The sequence below is a fragment of the Pseudophryne corroboree genome, chromosome 1, assembly GCF_028390025.1.
Source record: "Pseudophryne corroboree isolate aPseCor3 chromosome 1, aPseCor3.hap2, whole genome shotgun sequence".
Classification (NCBI taxonomy): Eukaryota; Metazoa; Chordata; class Amphibia; order Anura; family Myobatrachidae; genus Pseudophryne; species Pseudophryne corroboree.
In genome coordinates this window covers 415815988-415836199 of record NC_086444.1, presented here as the reverse complement: position 1 = coordinate 415836199, position 20212 = coordinate 415815988, and the positions used below count along the sequence as shown (strand labels likewise).

General features: G+C 44.9%; 1 protein-coding gene across 3 annotated transcripts in view; it reads right to left on the bottom strand.

Moving 5' to 3' along the window:
* Window positions 1-2897: 2897 nt before the first annotated feature.
* The window catches only part of IQCD (IQ motif containing D), a 31650-nt gene continuing 14335 nt past the window's right edge, over window positions 2898-20212 (bottom strand). For all 3 annotated transcript variants that reach the window (XM_063913306.1, XM_063913305.1, XM_063913307.1), the window contains exons 3-5: window positions 5570-5803; window positions 3774-3845; window positions 2898-3369 (exon numbers count right to left, since the gene is read on the bottom strand). In XM_063913306.1, coding sequence (XP_063769376.1) covers window positions 3088-3369; window positions 3774-3845; window positions 5570-5803 — 588 coding nt within the window. In that variant the 3' untranslated portion in view covers window positions 2898-3087. The remainder of the gene's footprint in view (window positions 3370-3773; window positions 3846-5569; window positions 5804-20212) is intronic.

Sequence of the window (20212 nt, the reverse complement as noted above, 5' to 3'; positions counted from 1 at the left end):
GCTGATGCGCAGCACCAGCTAGGATGTAAATCGCCTTTAAACAACCCTCCACACGCTTATGCATTGGTTCTTTCAGAGACGTGACGGTAGTTACAGGCAGAGCTGAGGATACCACCAGCCACGCCACCTGCGAATCCACTAACGGGGGTGTCTCCCAATTTTTACTTAGCTCCACCGCGAGGGGATAGCGAGCCAGCATCATCTTGTGAGGCGTGAATTTCTTTCCTGGATTTTCTCAGGATTCCTGACGTATGTCATCTAAATGGTCAGAGAGAGGTAAAACTTGTTTAACCACTTCCTGATGTTTAAATCTGTCCGGTTTCTTAGGGGCAGTATCAGGCTCTGGGTCATCAGTAATTTGAAGGATTAACCTGATAGCCTCCATCAAGTCAGGAACATCCACCTGTGAAACAGATTCCCCATCAGAAGTATCAGAATCAGTGTCTGTGGGGTCAGTATATACGCCATCCTCACCAGATGAGGTGTCTGGGATGTTGGTGGATTGTGAGGAAGCAATGGCCCGCTTAGAGTACCCTTTGGTCTTAGGCGGACGAGGGTGAGATTTCTGTTTAGTCAGTGATTGGTTCAATTGCTGTAACTGAGTGGACAGTTGATCTGCCCATGGCAGATTAACCGCAGGGACCATAAGTGGTTGTACCGGCACAAGAGGTCCCATAGGGGGCTTAAGTCTAGTTACCAGCGTATTCAATAATGTGGAGAAAGTAGCCCAAGGTGGGTCTTTTTGAAGCCCCGTTGCTACAGTCCCACTGGGGGGTAAGGAACCCCCAGAACCTGAACCCTCTGCTGCTATATTTTCCTCAAACGTGTCTGCAGCATCACCACCATGCACTGTGGGATCAGCCCCAGCTCCGTCGCCCCTTGTAGCTGACATTTCTGAAAGCTCAATTCAAGGCAACCCAGTACAATTTCAGCAGCACAACACCTGACAAGAACCGCCTGTGTAGTTTATTAGCACAAACGGAGAGTTCCAGAGGTATATGGTGACTAAAAATCACAGATAAAAATACACAATAAGTATATCTTGTGAAACACCTATATTAAATAATAACCCTGACGCACTTGGCCCCCTCAGGTTACAGAATATAGGGATAGCAATCTGAGTGAGATACACGAAATGGAGGTCACACAGCAGCTATATGCTCACACACATAGTCACATTGTACAATGCAGAAATTATGACATGCTATAAAACTGCACTGGACTAGCAATACAGAGTAATACTAAGTATAGCTACAGTATATACTCAATAGATATATCAATGCACAGTAAAGACTGGATGTATATCACAGGGTACTTGTACTAAATAACCCTGACTAAATGCACTGTTTCATAACTAACACTGTCAGCAGACATGTAGAATACTTAAGTGTCCTGTAAAATGCACAGCGCTGACATGAGGGCGGCTTTACAGAGGAGGATTTGCCCAAACAGTCCCAGGATCAGCTCAACTTGTCCCAATGGCACCCAAACGCTGACAGGGAGTGAGGGAGAGAAAGATATGCAGCTCCAGGGCGGGAAAATGTACTCTAAATGGTGCCCTGGGGCTGGGGGAGGGGCTGCAGGTCAAAGCCTTATCCCCTCGCTGGACTTCACCAACGGGTACTGCGGGCTTTATAGTAAACGGTTTTTAGAAAAACTGACCTCCCTGGTGGTCTAGTGAGGTCCCTATACTGCCACAGTGTCCACGCCAGCGTGCGGGGCCGGCCTCCCACAGGCCGCTCCGGATCACAAATTCCAGCGGGTCTCGTCTGGGGGACTCTCTTACCTCCTCCCTGAGTGCGGCCACACGATCCTGGAGAGCTTCGGTGGGGTGTGTAATTGACAGATGAAAACCGGAGCCTCTGCTGTAAGTACCCGGCAACCAGGGTGCGAGAGTATACAACGCCGCTGGGGGAGGTGATGGAGCTGCAGCAGGAGATGTCTGACTGACATCTAAAACTCACAGTGCCTCTGCTGCAGCCCTTGAAGTCTTAATTTTTCACTTAAAAAAGCTCTTCTGAGGGCTGCTGGGGCAGCCCACCTGTTGTATGCCTGCACTGCATGGCACCAATTACAAAACTGAGCTCCTGTGCACGGAGGCAGGGTTATAGAGGAGGTGGCGCTATGCATTCTGGGAACAGTCAAAGCCTTTAGCCTGTTGGTGTCTTGGATCAAGATCCTACTCTACACCCCAATGTCATTCCCTGTGGAGCCCAGTGTACCAGTGACGTGCGGTGGGGTGAGGCAGAGCCTTTCCTGTCATACTAACGTTGTGTCAAGAGTTTTGACTGCATAAAGTATATGAAAAATACAAAGAATATGTTTGAAATATTTTCTTTGCATTATTCTAATTATTTTTATAGCCAAAACCCTGGAGTAAAAGGTATATGGCAGGTGAGGCAGTGCCTCACCTGTGTATCTTTTCTGCACATCTCTGATCAAAACTCACCAAATTTCTAGGAGTTTATACATGTGTATAATGCCCATATATTGCATGTAAATCTGGCTCTGGTGCTAGCCAGTGCCTCCTGAGCCATTTAGCTCACCGCACGTCCCTGCAGTGTACCCCGCAGCAGAAATATTATTAGATTAAAGTGTGCATAACTGTCATCCAGTTCTGTGGTGGTGGATAGGCCTGCACATCTATTTGTCCACATATTTTGTGACAAGCAAAACCAGTGCAGTGTTAATTTAATACTGGACCACCAACCCATGGCACCTTGCAAGTGCCCTGCCGCACCCCAATGTGCCATGGCGCCCAGTTTGGGAGCCACTGGCCTATACCATTGTTTCAGCGTTCCCACACACCCCACATGTTTAGCCTTTGCTGCAGAACTGTTTTATAGATGCATATATCTTGTTTCCCAGAGATACACAAGTCTATAAAAGGTAAAACATTTGTGGTGCACCAGAACTTTAATCTTTGGTTTAGTTTAGATGCATTTACAGATAAAATTGTAAAGAGCTTTACGGGTGGTAAAAGGAAACATGGGTATAACTGGAAGACTATAAAGTGGAGATTTTTCTTCGTCAGAAGAACTTTGGGGTACAGAAATATTACTGTGTTGCATAGCGTAATACAGACCATTATTTTTTTCCTTTCTTGCCCTTCCCTTTTCCTTTCTTTTTCTTTTTCTTAGATTTCGTTGTTTTGCGAACCTGGTACCCTCTCCAATGTGCTTGGATAATTGTGGCAGCCTGAACCTTGTTGGCATGCTCCTTCTCTTCTGCCTCCTTCCTCAGCTGGGCCTGGCGTCTCTCCTCCTCAATCTGGGCATACTCTACCTCCACTGTTGCCAGCTTCTCTTTCAGTTCTGCCAGATGAGCCTTCTCCTCTTCATACAATGCCTCCAGTTCCTCCAGCTCTGCCTGATGGTCAAGAAGATAGATGGATTATAATTCAGTGTTCCATAGAACATATTTGTCAACAGTTACTTTTTTTATGCATTCTAGAAATACCCTGGGCACAACATTGCAGGTAAATAGTTTATACTTGGGCACGTAGTTATGTAAAAAATAATTTTGCTGAAGCTATTTAGTACTAATTACTCAATGAGGTCCCTATTTTTAATTTAATTTGCTGTACATATTATGGCAACATTAAAGAGAAGAAATATTTTTTTAGAATTATCTATGATATAATGTGACATAGTGGGGCATATGCATAAATGCTTGGAGAGATAAAGTACCAACCAATCAGCTCCTAACTGCCACGTTCCAGGCTGTGTTTGGAAATTGAGCTGGTTAGCTCTAATTTATTTTCTTTTTCATACCTGTTTCTCACCCATATCTGCATCATATTTCTGTATCCAGTTCTCAATTTCAGTCTCAACTTTATATTTTTTCTGTAAGATTATAATAAAGACACACAAATCATTGAGCAAAAGAAACTTTTTTTTCTGCAGCTTTGCTTAAAAGAGAACATACAAAAGGAAATTATAGCATACCACTGTATTTACATTACACTCCTTAAGTAGTGTAATGCAGAATGAAGACTGCTGCGATAGAAGGGATACACTGATTTATTTATTTATAGTTTCTTATATAGCGCAGCATATTCCGTTGCGCTTTACAATTGGAATCTGGTGACTGACATCTTGGCAGACTTGCTTTGCAAAAATGAACTGTGTAGTTTATTTGGATTTACTCTAATGTTCGCGCACACGCAGTCTTTTTAACTTGTGCCATATCCCAACAGGACACCTTTCTAAAGATGTTGGTGGAGATAGATACCCCTTTTCCACTATAGCACGGGTCGCAGCCGTGTCTCATGACACGACTGCGACCTGTGCTACAGCCCCCCTTTCCCACAGCGCTCACCATCCCGGCATATTGCCGGGTTGGTGATGCTGCTAGTGACGCGGCAGGGGCGGCGGTTGGAGATCACCGATCTCCCAGCGCCGCCCTCCCATACACTGTGAACAGGAGTGGAAAAGGGGTCTAAGTGGTCTGTAATGAAGTGGGAAGTTAATGTTTTACTTTTAAAAGACCTGCAGTGAAATATTCAGTCAGCGCTGAGCAGTGTACAGTAGTTTACCGTTATGGATCTAAAAGAGTGTTTGTGTGTGTGTATATACATAAAAGAAATGTTGGTGGACCTTAAAACTAAATTCAAATATTAAAGGTATTTAGTTGAAAAACGTTTACAGCTTTTGTCACCAAAAGTGACTTCTTAAGAAAAAAAAAAATCCTTTTTTTTTTAAAGTTTTTTAATTTTTTTTATTTTTAAGTTTTTCATCCTCCAATTTGCTAACAAGAGGGCCATATTGTCAACCATTTGCCGCCCCCCTCCCCTCTGTTATTTCGTGCGAGACAGTCATTACACTCTGCGCAGCAAGGCTACGTCCCTTTTTTTTTATACCACGACCACTTTTTTGCGCTATTATTCCTCCTAGGTAGATCACAAAAGATTTTTAGCTTTCAAGTAGATCGCCGACTCCAAAAGTCTGGCCACCCCTGCTCTACTGTATATATAATATTAGCAGCACTACAGTGTGGCCTCTCTTATTGTTAAATAACTGGAAGTAAAATGTATTTTATTTTAGGGGCACAAATTTTCTTGGAAGTAACTAAATAAACCCCCATTTATCCTCCAGTAAATATTGATCTGCGTATTTAAAGGGGGGTATTCAATTAGCATTTTTTTTTCTACCCCCCAAAAAAACAATAACTCACTGATAGCGCGATTTTTGACCAATGGTAATTATTTGGCTATTCCATTAAAGCCCATTAGGGGGGGGGGGGAGAAAAATTACCCATTTTTGGACGACAACATGGGATCCGTGATAAGTTTCCAGACTCATGGGGTATAGATGGCACCGAAGGCTGCTTATTGGAGATTATGCTTTGCGTGCCTGAGGCACCTGAAGCATAACCCCCAATAAGTGCTGGGTATTGGGGCTATTTGAATTGCCCCTGGCGAATCAATTAGCTGCTGTAAATTATTGCATCTAATTGAATACCCCCCAAAATGTGATACATTTGTAGGTTACAATTATACTGACATTCTATCCCACAGATTTGACAGAAATCATTCAAAAAGTCTACTGAATGCAACATGGCAATATACCTTTCTGAGACTTAGTTCTACCTCGCGGTGTTCAGAAATGGTACCATTGAGGTGTGATCTCAGTTGCTGCAGTTCGTGTTGAAGCTTTGCAGATTTCCCCTCTAAGGCTCGCTGGTCTGCTTTCTGCTGATTCTCTGCCTCTTGCGTTATACGTTTCACCTGGCTCTCTGATAACTTCTCTAACTGATGCAGGCTGATCTTCAGCTGGCGAATAGTTTCATTTTTCTTTCCAATCTACACACAAAGACGACAATTCTAAATCTAGCTCTAATAATTCAATGCACCTGGAAGAGACTTATGGAAATTGCCATTTTTTGGTAATCAAAATGTAATCCGTGGATGAAAGACATTATATAAATGACCTACCCAGAGGTTCACAATTAGCAACAGAAGTTATAATAACAACCCCGCAACTAATACATAATAGAAGAGCTTGATGAAATGTTTATCAATGGGAAAATAAATAAATCAGTTGTAGAAAGTCGATGAAAAGAGCAAGATAAAGAGGCGGAGTGGCCACCCATATGGAAGAGGAAGCGAAGGGGGGGTGGGGGATAAAGTACCAACCAATCACCTCCTGCCATGTTACAGGCTGTGCTTGAAAAAGGACAGTTAGGAGCCGATTGGTTGGTACTTTATATCTGTCCAAACTCTGATAAATGTCCCCCATAATGCCAAAGCCCAAATTATTTCACCCTTGTTGAGCCTTATGTGCAGTGTTGGAGTGGGGTATGAAGGGCCCACCGGGGGGGGGGACCATTATAGAGTGCATAGCCTGGGCCCCTTGATAAATATATATAGTAAATACTGCTAGGGCATACGTGATAATGTACCAGATTAATAACAGCAATGCACTGTAAAGAGCAGACCTTAGTCCTGTGCAGTTTATGGTAGAGATGAGCGGGTTCGGTTCCTCGGAATCCGAACCCGCCCGAACTTCATGTTTTTTTTCACGGGTCCGAGCGACTCGGATCTTCCCGCCTTGCTCGGTTAACCCGAGCGCGCCCGAACGTCATCATGACGCTGTCGGATTCTCGCGAGGCTCGGATTCTATCGCGAGACTCGGATTCTATATAAGGAGCCGCGCGTCGCCGCCATTTTCACTCGTGCATTGAGATTGATAGGGAGAGGACGTGTCTGGCGTCCTCTCCATTAGAATAGAGATAGATTAGATAGAGAGAGAGAGATTGTGCAGAGTCGCAGACAGAGTTAGTTTACCACAGTCAGTGACCAGTGCAGTTGCTAGTTAACTTTTATTTAATATAATATATCCGTTCACTTCTCTCTGCTATATCCGTTCTCTGCCTGAAAAAAAAAACGATACACAGCACAGTCAGTCACACAGTGTGACTCAGTCTGTGTGCACTCAGCTCAGCCCAGTGTGCTGCACAGTCATCAATGTATAAATTAAAAGCTTATAATTAATTGTGGGGGAGACTGGGGAGCACTGCAGGTTGTTAGCAGGAGCCAGGAGTACAATTATATTAATTAACAGTGCACACTTTTGCTGCAGGAGTGGTGACCAGTGCCTGACCACCAGTATAGTATTGTTGTATACTACTAATATCTCTTTAAATATCAACCAGTCTATATTAGCAGCAGACACAGTACAGTGCGGTAGTTCACGGCTGTGGCTACCTCTGTGTCGGCACACGGCAGGCAGTCCGTCCGACCAGAATTGTATTATTTATTATTATATACCTACCACCTAACCGTGGTTTTTTTTTCATTCTTTATACCGTCATAGTGTCATCCTAATTGTTACGAGTATACTACTATCTCTTTATCAACCAGTGTACAGTGCGGTAGTTCACGGCTGTGGCTACCTCTGTGTCGGCACACGGCAGGCAGTCCGTCCGACCAGAATTGTATTATTTATTATTATATACCTACCACCTAACCGTGGTTTTTTTTTTCATTCTTTATACCGTCATAGTGTCATCCTAATTGTTACGAGTATACTACTATCTCTTTATCAACCAGTGTACAGTGCGGTAGTTCACGGCTGTGGCTACCTCTGTGTCGGCACACGGCAGGCAGTCCGTCCGACCAGAATTGTATTATTTATTATTATATACCTACCACCTAACCGTGGTTTTTTTTTCATTCTTTATACCGTCATAGTGTCATCCTAATTGTTACGAGTATACTACTATCTCTTTATCAACCAGTGTACAGTGCGGTAGTTCACGGCTGTGGCTACCTCTGTGTCGGCACACGGCAGGCAGTCCGTCCGACCAGAATTGTATTATTTATTATTATATACCTACCACCTAACCGTGGTTTTTTTTTCATTCTTTATACCGTCATAGTGTCATCCTAATTGTTACGAGTATACTACTATCTCTTTATCAACCAGTGTACAGTGCGGTAGTTCACGGCTGTGGCTACCTCTGTGTCGGCACACGGCAGGCAGTCCGTCCGACCAGAATTGTATTATTTATTATTATATACCTACCACCTAACCGTGGTTTTTTTTTCATTCTTTATACCGTCATAGTGTCATCCTAATTGTTACGAGTATACTACTATCTCTTTATCAACCAGTGTACAGTGCGGTAGTTCACGGCTGTGGCTACCTCTGTGTCGGCACACGGCAGGCAGTCCGTCCGACCAGAATTGTATTATTTATTATTATATACCTACCACCTAACCGTGGTTTTTTTTTTCATTCTTTATACCGTCATAGTGTCATCCTAATTGTTACGAGTATACTACTATCTCTTTATCAACCAGTGTACAGTGCGGTAGTTCACGGCTGTGGCTACCTCTGTGTCGGCACACGGCAGGCAGTCCGTCCGACCAGAATTGTATTATTTATTATTATATACCTACCACCTAACCGTGGTTTTTTTTTCATTCTTTATACCGTCATAGTGTCATCCTAATTGTTACGAGTATACTACTATCTCTTTATCAACCAGTGTACAGTGCGGTAGTTCACGGCTGTGGCTACCTCTGTGTCGGCAGTCGGCAGGCAGTCCGTCCATCCATAATTGTATTATTATTATAATATATACCACCTAACCGTGGTTTTTTTATACCACCTAACCGTGGCAGTCCGTCCATAATTGTATACTAGTATCCAATCCATCCATCTCCATTGTTTACCTGAGGTGCCTTTTAGTTCTGCCTATAAAATATGGAGAACAAAAAAGTTGAGGTTCCAAAATTAGGGAAAGATCAAGATCCACTTCCACCTCGTGCTGAAGCTGCTGCCACTAGTCATGGCCGAGACGATGAAATGCCAGCAACGTCGTCTGCCAAGGCCGATGCCCAATGTCATAGTACAGAGCATGTCAAATCCAAAACACCAAATATCAGAAAAAAAAGGACTCCAAAACCTAAAATAAAATTGTCGGAGGAGAAGCGTAAACTTGCCAATATGCCATTTACCACACGGAGTGGCAAGGAACGGCTGAGGCCCTGGCCTATGTTCATGGCTAGTGGTTCAGCTTCACATGAGGATGGAAGCACTCAGCCTCTCGCTAGAAAACTGAAAAGACTCAAGCTGGCAAAAGCACCGCAAAGAACTGTGCGTTCTTTGAAATCCCAAATCCACAAGGAGAGTCCAATTGTGTCGTTTGCGATGCCTGACCTTCCCAACACTGGACGTGAAGAGCATGCGCCTTCCACTATTTGCATGCCCCCTGCAAGTGCTGGAAGGAGCACCCGCAGTCCAGTTCCTGATAGTCAGATTGAAGATGTCAGTGTTGAAGTACACCAGGATGAGGAGGATATGGGTGTTGCTGGCGCTGGGGAGGAAATTGACCAGGAGGATTCTGATGGTGAGGTGGTTTGTTTAAGTCAGGCACCCGGGGAGACACCTGTTGTCCGTGGGAGGAATATGGCCGTTGACATGCCAGGTGAAAATACCAAAAAAATCAGCTCTTCGGTGTGGAGGTATTTCACCAGAAATGCGGACAACAGGTGTCAAGCCGTGTGTTCCCTTTGTCAAGCTGTAATAAGTAGGGGTAAGGACGTTAACCACCTCGGAACATCCTCCCTTATACGTCACCTGCAGCGCATTCATAATAAGTCAGTGACAAGTTCAAAAACTTTGGGTGACAGCGGAAGCAGTCCACTGACCAGTAAATCCCTTCCTCTTGTAACCAAGCTCACGCAAACCACCCCACCAACTCCCTCAGTGTCAATTTCCTCCTTCCCCAGGAATGCCAATAGTCCTGCAGGCCATGTCACTGGCAAGTCTGACGAGTCCTCTCCTGCCTGGGATTCCTCCGATGCATCCTTGCGTGTAACGCCTACTGCTGCTGGCGCTGCTGTTGTTGCCGCTGGGAGTCGATGGTCATCCCAGAGGGGAAGTCGTAAGCCCACTTGTACTACTTCCAGTAAGCAATTGACTGTTCAACAGTCCTTTGCGAGGAAGATGAAATATCACAGCAGTCATCCTACTGCAAAGCGGATAACTGAGGCCTTGGCATCCTGGGTGGTGAGAAACGTGGTTCCGGTATCCATCATTACTGCAGAGCCAACTAGAGACTTGTTGGAGGTACTGTGTCCCCGGTACCAAATACCATCTAGGTTCCATTTCTCTAGGCAGGCGATACCGAAAATGTACACAGACCTCAGAAAAAGAGTCACCAGTGTCCTAAAAAATGCAGCTGTACCCAATGTCCACTTAACCACGGACATGTGGACAAGTGGAGCAGGGCAGGGTCAGGACTATATGACTGTGACAGCCCACTGGGTAGATGTATGGACTCCCGCCGCAAGAACAGCAGCGGCGGCACCAGTAGCAGCATCTCGCAAACGCCAACTCTTTCCTAGGCAGGCTACGCTTTGTATCACCGCTTTCCAGAATACGCACACAGCTGAAAACCTCTTACGGCAACTGAGGAAGATCATCGCGGAATGGCTTACCCCAATTGGACTCTCCTGTGGATTTGTGGCATCGGACAACGCCAGCAATATTGTGTGTGCATTAAATCTGGGCCAATTCCAGCACGTCCCATGTTTTGCACATACCTTGAATTTGGTGGTGCAGAATTTTTTAAAAAACGACAGGGCCGTGCAAGAGATGCTGTCGGTGGCCAGAAGAATTGCGGGACACTTTCGGCGTACAGGCACCACGTACAGAAAACTGGAGCACCACCAAAAACTACTGAACCTGCCCTGCCATCATCTGAAGCAAGAAGTGGTAACGAGGTGGAATTCAACCCTCTATATGCTTCAGAGGTTGGAGGAGCAGCAAAAGGCCATTCAAGCCTATACAATTGAGCATGATATAGTAGGTGGAATGCACCTGTCTCAAGTGCAGTGGAGAATGATTTCAACGTTGTGCAAGGTTCTGATGCCCTTTGAACTTGCCACACGTGAAGTCAGTTCAGACACTGCCAGCCTGAGTCAGGTCATTCCCCTCATCAGGCTTTTGCAGAAGAAGCTGGAGGCATTGAAGGAGGAGCTAACACGGAGCGATTCCGCTAGGCATGTGGGACTTGTGGATGCAGCCCTTAATTCGCTTAACAAGGATTCACGGGTGGTCAATCTGTTGAAATCAGAGCACTACATTTTGGCCACCGTGCTCGATCCTAGATTTAAAGCCTACCTTGGATCTCTCTTTCCGGCAGACACAGGTCTGCTGGGGTTGAAAGACCTGCTGGTGACAAAATTGTCAAGTCAAGCGGAACGCGACCTGTCAACATCTCCTCCTTCACATTCTCCCGCAACTGGGGGTGCGAGGAAAAGGCTCAGAATTCCGAGCCCACCCGCTGGCGGTGATGCAGGGCAGTCTGGAGCGACTGCTGATGCTGACATCTGGTCCGGACTGAAGGACCTGACAACGATTACGGACATGTCGTCTACTGTCACTGCATATGATTCTCTCAACATTGATAGAATGGTGGAGGATTATATGAGTGACCGCATCCAAGTAGGCACGTCACACAGTCCGTACTTATACTGGCAGGAAAAAGAGGCAATTTGGAGGCCCTTGCACAAACTGGCTTTATTCTACCTAAGTTGCCCTCCCACAAGTGTGTACTCCGAAAGAGTGTTTAGTGCCGCCGCTCACCTTGTCAGCAATCGGCGTACGAGGTTACATCCAGAAAATGTGGAGAAGATGATGTTCATTAAAATGAATTATAATCAATTCCTCCGCGGAGACATTGACCAGCAGCAATTGCCTCCACAAAGTACACAGGGAGCTGAGATGGTGGATTCCAGTGGGGACGAATTGATAATCTGTGAGGAGGGGGATGTACACGGTGATATATCGGAGGGTGAAGATGAGGTGGACATCTTGCCTCTGTAGAGCCAGTTTGTGCAAGGAGAGATTAATTGCTTCTTTTTTGGGGGGGGTCCAAACCAACCCGTCATATCAGTCACAGTCGTGTGGCAGACCCTGTCACTGAAATGATGGGTTGGTTAAAGTGTGCATGTCCTGTTTTGTTTATACAACATAAGGGTGGGTGGGAGGGCCCAAGGATAATTCCATCTTGCACCTCTTTTTTCTTTTCTTTTTCTTTGCATCATGTGCTGATTGGGGTGGGTTTTTTGGAAGGGACACCCTGCGTGACACTGCAGTGCCACTCCTAGATGGGCCCGGTGTTTGTGTCGGCCACTAGGGTCGCTAATCTTACTCACACAGCTACCTCATTGCGCCTCTTTTTTTCTTTGCGTCATGTGCTGTTTGGGGAGGGTTTTTTGGAAGGGACATCCTGCGTGACACTGCAGTGCCACTCCTAGATGTGCCCGGTGTTTGTGTCGGCCACTAGGGTCGCTAATCTTACTCACACAGTCAGCTACCTCATTGCGCCTCTTTTTTTCTTTGCGTCATGTGCTGTTTGGGGAGGGTTTTTTGGAAGGGCCATCCTGCGTGACACTGCAGTGCCACTCCTAGATGGGCCCGGTGTTTGTGTCGGCCACTAGGGTCGCTAATCTTACTCACACAGCTACCTCATTGCGCCTCTTTTTTTCTTTGCGTCATGTGCTGTTTGGGGAGGGTTTTTTGGAAGGGACATCCTGCGTGACACTGCAGTGCCACTCCTAGATGGGCCCGGTGTTTGTGTCGGCCACTAGGGTCGCTTATCTTACTCACACAGCGACCTCGGTGCAAATTTTAGGACTAAAAATAATATTGTGAGGTGTGAGGTATTCAGAATAGACTGAAAATGAGTGTAAATTATGGTTTTTGAGGTTAATAATACTTTGGGATCAAAATGACCCCCAAATTCTATGATTTAAGCTGTTTTTTAGTGTTTTTTGAAAAAAACACCCGAATCCAAAACACACCCGAATCCGACAAAAAAAATTCGGTGAGGTTTTGCCAAAACGCGTTCGAACCCAAAACACGGCCGCGGAACCGAACCCAAAACCAAAACACAAAACCCGAAAAATTTCAGGCGCTCATCTCTAGTTTATGGTAGCATATATAATTCGAGTGCACAGTATGGAACCTGATCCCTAGGGGAGGAGGTGGGTCCCTAGGCAGTGGGGCACACTGGGGGTTTCCCCTGTACACCTGTGGGCCAGTCCAACCCTGCTTATTATGGATAGGATGTGTTTTCCGCTCAGCATGCAAAGAAATTTAGATTAGGTGATGATATATTTTATTTATTATGTTAGTGAGTTTGTCTCTATAGTTTAGAGTTTCAAATGCTGAAAAGAAAACCTTATCTGTCACTGGAAAACCTCAGTAAAATTAAACGTACATCTATATCTAAGTACTTAACTCAATCTGTTTTCAGGGACTCAACCAGTGGTTCCCAAACTGGGTGCTGCAAGGCACTTGCAGGGGTGCCTTGAGTTGTTGGTCCAGTACCAAATAAAATGTTTCTCCTGCAGGGTCCACAGATTATCCACAGGATAAACATTGGAATATGAGGTAGTGTCAGTGGATTGGCACCAACGATCAAAAGCTTTCGGCCTCCCAGAATGCAACGGGAGAGTCCCCTATATCCCCACCTCCGGGCTCAGGCAATTCAGTCTTTCTGTTGATGCATCACGAGCTGGACCACGATCTATGGGCTGCTGGTTTTGGCAGCTATAAGCTTATTTAATTTATTTTTTATAGTCGCTCCAACAACTCTCCGCTGGGTAGCGACAATGCTTACCCACGTGTACAGTGTTGTTTCGGTGAGCATCTGTGTAGGATGTACTAGCAAGTCCAGCAGACGTTACCAGGCTGTGGCCGTAGCACGGTGAGCAGGTAAGGCGTCAGTTCTGGTTAGCGGGGGAGACGCAATACACAGCCACAGTGTTTCGGGAAGGAGACTACCATACAGTCGCTGATGCAGCTGCCACAGCACCAGCACTAGGCCTCAGGGATCATAGGCTCCAGGGATTAGTGTGATCCCTTCGGTTGATGTTAACATTGGGGATTAAGACGCTCCCTTGGTCGCCGGTCCCCCCCACGGTTCATGACCAGTTTCCTCCGAGTTTCCCGCCATGAACTGATCTCCCCTTCCGTCTCAGACGCTGTGTTTCTGATGGACCCAGTCGCAGCATAGGTGACTGGTGCGTCGATGTTCACTTGGGCGTCTGTGTTCACTGTGGATTCACTGGGCGTTTGTGTACACTATTGGTGTCTTGGATCCACTCGGAGTTCACTAACATATTGATCGATCCTGGAATCAGGGTGAAGTCTCCCTGTATCCCACTTTCCTGAGCTAGGTGATACAGCACTAAGTCTCTACCTACCATTACGTATGAGTAGTTGGATAAGTGCCTGATGCAAATGAGTCTGTAAACTATTGCTGCTGCTTTCTTTCGCTGTGCGACTGAATATGTTTAAAAGTCCTATATAAAGGTAATGCAGTAATATGTTCTCCTGCATAATGGAAATGTATCTGTATGTGATTATGTGCTTATATTGCTTATTATACTAATGTATAACTTGTGACTGATTGCTAGTGTGGTTGCTGACTTTACTATTCACTGTCAGTTTATGTGTATATACCGATCCTCAATGCTGGTGCAAGGCAGGGAGGGATCGGAATGTATGTTACTTTAACAAGTTTTAAAGTGATTTCAGTCACACATTGTGTAATTAACAATGTACAGGTGTGTGATTTGTTTATCATGTCTAAGAGAGGCAAGGGTGAGGAGGATACACTCTCCACAGCAGCACCAACACTGATTCATGTTTATCTTGCAAAGATGGGTTAACTTCTCAGGATCTGGTTCAAAATGGATTATGTGCAAATTGTTTTAGCTTTCACTAAAGCCTCCTGAATAATCCAAGGCAGGCACAGGTTCAAGTAGAACCCCCATGGGCTTCTTTTTGTATAGACATCCAATATAGCTGAGCGGATAATGCCAGCTCCTATACCATGGATAGGTTACCCTGTTAACCCTTACATGCTACATTTCCCCTGGGGGTTATCACATCCAGTCCAGGAATCTGCAACCTTTCAACAAAAATAGGCTGAAAGGCCTGTGGAAAATAAAATACACAGATATGAAACAACATAGTCACAGTCTACACATGTTTCAGAGGGGGACTCTTCGGATGAGGACTCCTCACATTCTGGGTCTGCATACAGAGATGAGGATGAAGGTCCCAGCTCAGTGGACATACCTGAGCTAATTAGTGCTATGAAATCCACTCTATTCTTTAAGGAGGCAGCAGAGTCTTTGTTAAAATCCAACGTACCTGTGTTTAAACGTCCCAAAACAGTCAGGACTGAATTTCTGGTCATAACAACTGACGGAGATTATGCAAGAGGCTTGAGTAACACCCAGTAAGAAGTTTAGAATTTCAAAGAAATGGAATTCCCATTATCCTCTTCCAGCTGGGGACTGTTTCAAAAGGGAGGTGGCTCCCAAAGTAGATACGCATGTCACTGGATTGATGCAAAAATCTACACTGCCTACATTAAATGATGTTACGGATAGGAAAATAGATGGTTTTTAAAAAAAAAAAACATTTTCTCCTTGTCTGGGGCAATTGTAAGACCATTCATGGCGTCATCCTGGATGACAAAACCAGTGGCAGCTTGGGCTGATGCATTAGAGGATGATCTTTCATTGGCATCTAGAGAGCAACAATATGGAAGAAGCAGCCCTCAAGCATCAGCCTCAGCAGTAGCAGCTCACAGAGCTGTTTGCCTGTGTACATGGAAGGCTGACTCAGAATCCAAGAAAGTTCTAGAGTCTTTGCCTTTTACTGGAGATATTCATTTTTTGGTAAAGAAGTAGACAGTATGTTGGAGGCAGAAGCAGACTCCAAGAAGGTGAAATTTAATTCAACACACAATTCCAAACCTGGGTTTCCAGCTTTTCTGCCCTTTCGGACCCAGGGAAAAGCAAAAGGAAGGGTTATGGCAAACAGTCTCAATCTGACAAGTCTGGCAAGACTAAAAAGCTTTTGATACGTAGCGGGAGGGGGAGAGCGCTGTGTGGTGAATGTCTTACACAGCGGTATGCTACGAACCCTTGATCATCCCAGCCGCAGCCCGTCTTAGACAGATACTCACAGCCAGTAGGGCTATACTGCTTTGATCCCGGTGCCCTGAGACGTTCTACACTTTATCCCGTTGCCGCACAGAGTGCCTACGAGACATACAACTGGGGACAAAGCAATAGCGTGACCGAGCGAAAGGCGGTCCGCACCCCGTAGGAAGCCGAGGTGGCTGTGAGTATCTGTCTAAGACGGGCTGCGGCTGGGATGATCAAGGGGTCGTAGCATACTGCTGTGTAAGACATTCACCACACAGTGCTCTCCCCCTCCCGCTACGTATCAAAAGCTTTTACAGTGACTGTAACTATTTGCTTGAATGCAAAGAGACTGTTTGTATCTATTTTATCACCATCACAACGTGGCTACAGTCAGATACAATTAAATTTATCAAGCGGGGTTTGAACGGACCTTTATAAATAAACGGACATTCATTAAATCTGAGCTCAGGGCATGGGATGGATTATTGAGTGCACAATATTGTTTTAAATATCCGGATATTATCCTTTAATTTGTTTTAACTGTTGTTTTGTATGTGGACTGTAATAAATCTGTGATATAAATTGACTTTGGTTTCAGCACTCCCTTGATTAAATCCATTTGTGCTTTCTATTAATTGGTGGAACAGTACCACCGGTGGGAGCAGCAGGAATTTGATGTGTTTTAAAATTGTTAATAATTAACAGATTTTTTGGTGGTTTAGCATAAGCGCTGTGTTTTCTATATTTAAGTAAGAAAGTTGCCTGCCAATAAATATATTGGCACTTCGGGCCATATATATGGCACTCATTTAGGCAAAGTACATTCTTCAGCTCAATCATCAGGGAGGAACTCACAGCCAAAAAGCAATGTAGGAGGTAAGCCGCACATTAAGGTCGGCAGAACTTCATAATCCAGCCTTGTACGCAGTGTTCATTCCGGGAGTCCTAAACTGGGAAGCGTGTTTTCTTAGTCGACATGCCATTCATGCAAATAAATGGCTTTACACCCCGAGGTCTTCCAGACTCTGGTAGATCTCATGGCTTTCCGTCATAAAAAACAAAGTTCCTGCATATGGGTCAAGGACAAAGGATCCCAATGCGAAATTTGTGGATGCCTTGTCAGTAAGATGGGACTTTCGTCTGGCTTATGTGTTTCCACTGTTACCTAGGGTGACGCGAAAGGTAAAACAGGGAAAGGGCGTCATGATATTAATAGCTCTGGCTTGGCCCAGAAGACATTGGTACACAGATTTGCAGAGGCTGTCGGTGGATACTCCGTTCCTACTCCTTCAACGTCCAGATCTACTGTCTCAGTGTCCTTGCTATTACAAGCACCTGGATTGGCTGTCTTTTACAGCGTGGCTCTTGAGACTTCCATCCTGAAAGCAAGAAGATTCTCACAACAGGTAATTCAAACAATGCTTAGAGCAAGGAAACCATCCTCAGCTCACATTTATTACTGGATATGGCAGGCTTATATTCAATGGTGCAGTGACAGGAAATTTAACCGTAGGTCTTTCAGAGTTTCCAGAGTCCTAGCATTCCTTCAGGCAGGAATGGACAAAGGTCTACTGGTGGCTTCCTTGAGAGTTCAGTTGTCAGCATTGACTGTATGGTTTCAAAAGAAAATTGCTAACCTACAGGACGGTTCACACTTGTTTCCAAGGAATGCTTCACATCCAACCTTTGTTGCTCCTTGGGATCTATGTTTAGTCTTAAAGGTGCTTCAAGTTGCCGCATTTGAACCACTGAAGCAAGTGGATCTTAAATGGTTGACAGCTAGGGTTCTCTTTCTACTGGCTATTTCTTCAGCTAGAAGAGTTTCAGACTTAGGGGCATGTCCCCCTCCTTCTCTGATATTTCATCCAGATAGGGCGGTTCTCAGAACCAAATCTGGTTATCTTCCTAAGATGGGGTCTAAATTCCACCTTAACGAATAAATCGTATTTCCGGCTTTTCAAGGGCTGGATCTTTCTGCGGGAGATGCATCATTGGACGTAGTCCATGCTTTAAGGATCTACGTGGATCATACCAGTGTCATCAGAAAGACAGACACTCTCTTTGTTCTCTACGGATTTCACAAGAGAGGATGGCCTGCTGACAAGCAGACACTGGCGAGGTGGCTTCGGATGATAATTTCAGAAGCGTATTCTCAAGCTGATCTCCCTATTCCAGCTAATGTCTCTGCTCACTCTACTCGTAAGGTAGGTCCTTCATGGGCAGCACAACATGGTGCTTCAGCTGAACAGATATGTAAGGCAGCCACATGGTCTTCCATTAACACATTCATTAGACATTATACCTTTGCCTCTCAGGACGCTGCATTCGGGCAAAGGATTCTCCTGTCCAATCAGGAGCGTCCCCTCCACTGAAATTGCTTTGGGACATCCCAATGTTTATCCTGTGGATAATCTGTGGACCCTGCAGCAGAAATACGTAGTTATGGTAGACTTACCGTCGATAACTCTATTTCTCCTAAGTCCACAGTATCCACAGGGATCCCACCCTGATGCCCCTGATTTAAGGATCCTCATACCTACTAACCTCTTCTTCCTTGTACGGAAGTGTGTGCATGTGTGTTCTCCTCGCCTGATTAGGGTTCTCTATGATGCTCCTGCCTTGAGCTTTGGAAAACAACTGAATTGCCTGAGCCAGGAGGCGGGGATATAGGGAACTGGCCCGTTGCACTCTGGGAGGCCGAAAGCTTTTGATTGTTCGTGCCAATTCGCTGACGCTACCTCATATCGCAATGTTTATCCTGTGGACTTAGGAGAAATACAGATATCGACAGTAAGTCTACCATAACTATATATTTTTTGGTCAATGAGATAGGCAAAGCCAGTGCTGGTGGCTGCCAATCATAAATACAGGTATATGGATAAAGAGAAGCACAACCCTGTCCACCACAACCACCACATAACTGAACCTAAGGAGGGCAGGTAAGCACAATTTATTAAATGTAATAATTTTTGCAGAGTTTATGAAAAAATAGACTTTTGGCGTACGGATGCCGTGGAGAATACTCAGATACTCTAGGGTGCTGTGATTCAAGAAAATTTGATAAACACTGGATTAAGTTATTACCGTTTCTGTTGAGTTTTAAGATTCATCCCAAAATGTTCCATAATGTGTATGAATCCATACTTAAAATAGTTTATACGTACAGCATTGTCTTGTCATCCCTCCCTATCCTGGTAAACAATTTTTACCTATATATGAATTGTACCTAACCACGGCCTTTGTTTTACTTGGTTCTGTCAATTCCATGTTGTGAATATTGATGGACAGGATGATTTTTAAATAACTTTTAAAGTTGATTCAACTCAAACCAGTTTAAAGGGATAATCAAGGAGTTCACTTAAGGGTTAATTTATGCTGTAAACAACAAATCAATAAGGGCCATACTCAAAGGGCTGCTATATAAATTCCATTACACAGGTATTTATCCTTCTGCATAGGCTAGAGTTAATTACATATAGTCCATCAGTAGCTAAAAGGAATAATTCTCCAATTCTGTAAAAGTAACAAAACATGATGAAAATATAGGATTTTGATACCTACCAGGATAATCCTTTTCTCCTAGTCCGTAGAGGATGCTGGGGATGACATCAAGACCATGGGGTATAGAAGGGATCCGCAGGAGACATGGGCACTCTAAAGACTTTTCATTGGGTGTGAACTGGCTCCTCCCTCTATGCCCCTCCTCCAGACCTCAGTTGTAGGAACTATGCCCAGGGAGACTGACATTTCGAGGGAAAGAATTACTTAAACTAGTGGTGAGATATCTACCAACTCACACCCTCAACCATGCCGCACACATGGCATTCAACATAACACACGCCAACAGGCATGAACCAATTGCAGCAACATGCTGAAAACTAAGATAACACAACTTGTGTAATTCTAATAACTAAACTGCAGGTAAAGTACACACTGGGACGGGCGCCCAGCATCCTCTACGGACTAGGAGAAATGGATTTACTGGTAGGTATCAAAATCCTATTTTCTCATACGTCCTAGAGGATGCTGGGGACGACATCAAGACCATGGGGTCTATACCAAAGCTCCAGTACGGGCGGGAGAGTGCGGATGACCCTGCAGCACCGATTGACCAAACTTGAGGTCTTCATTGGCCAAGGTGTCAAACTTGTAGAATTTAGCAAATGTGTTTGACCCTGACTAAGTAGCTGCTTGGCAAAGTTGCAATGCCGAGACCCTCTGGGCAGCCGCCCAGGATGAGCCCAG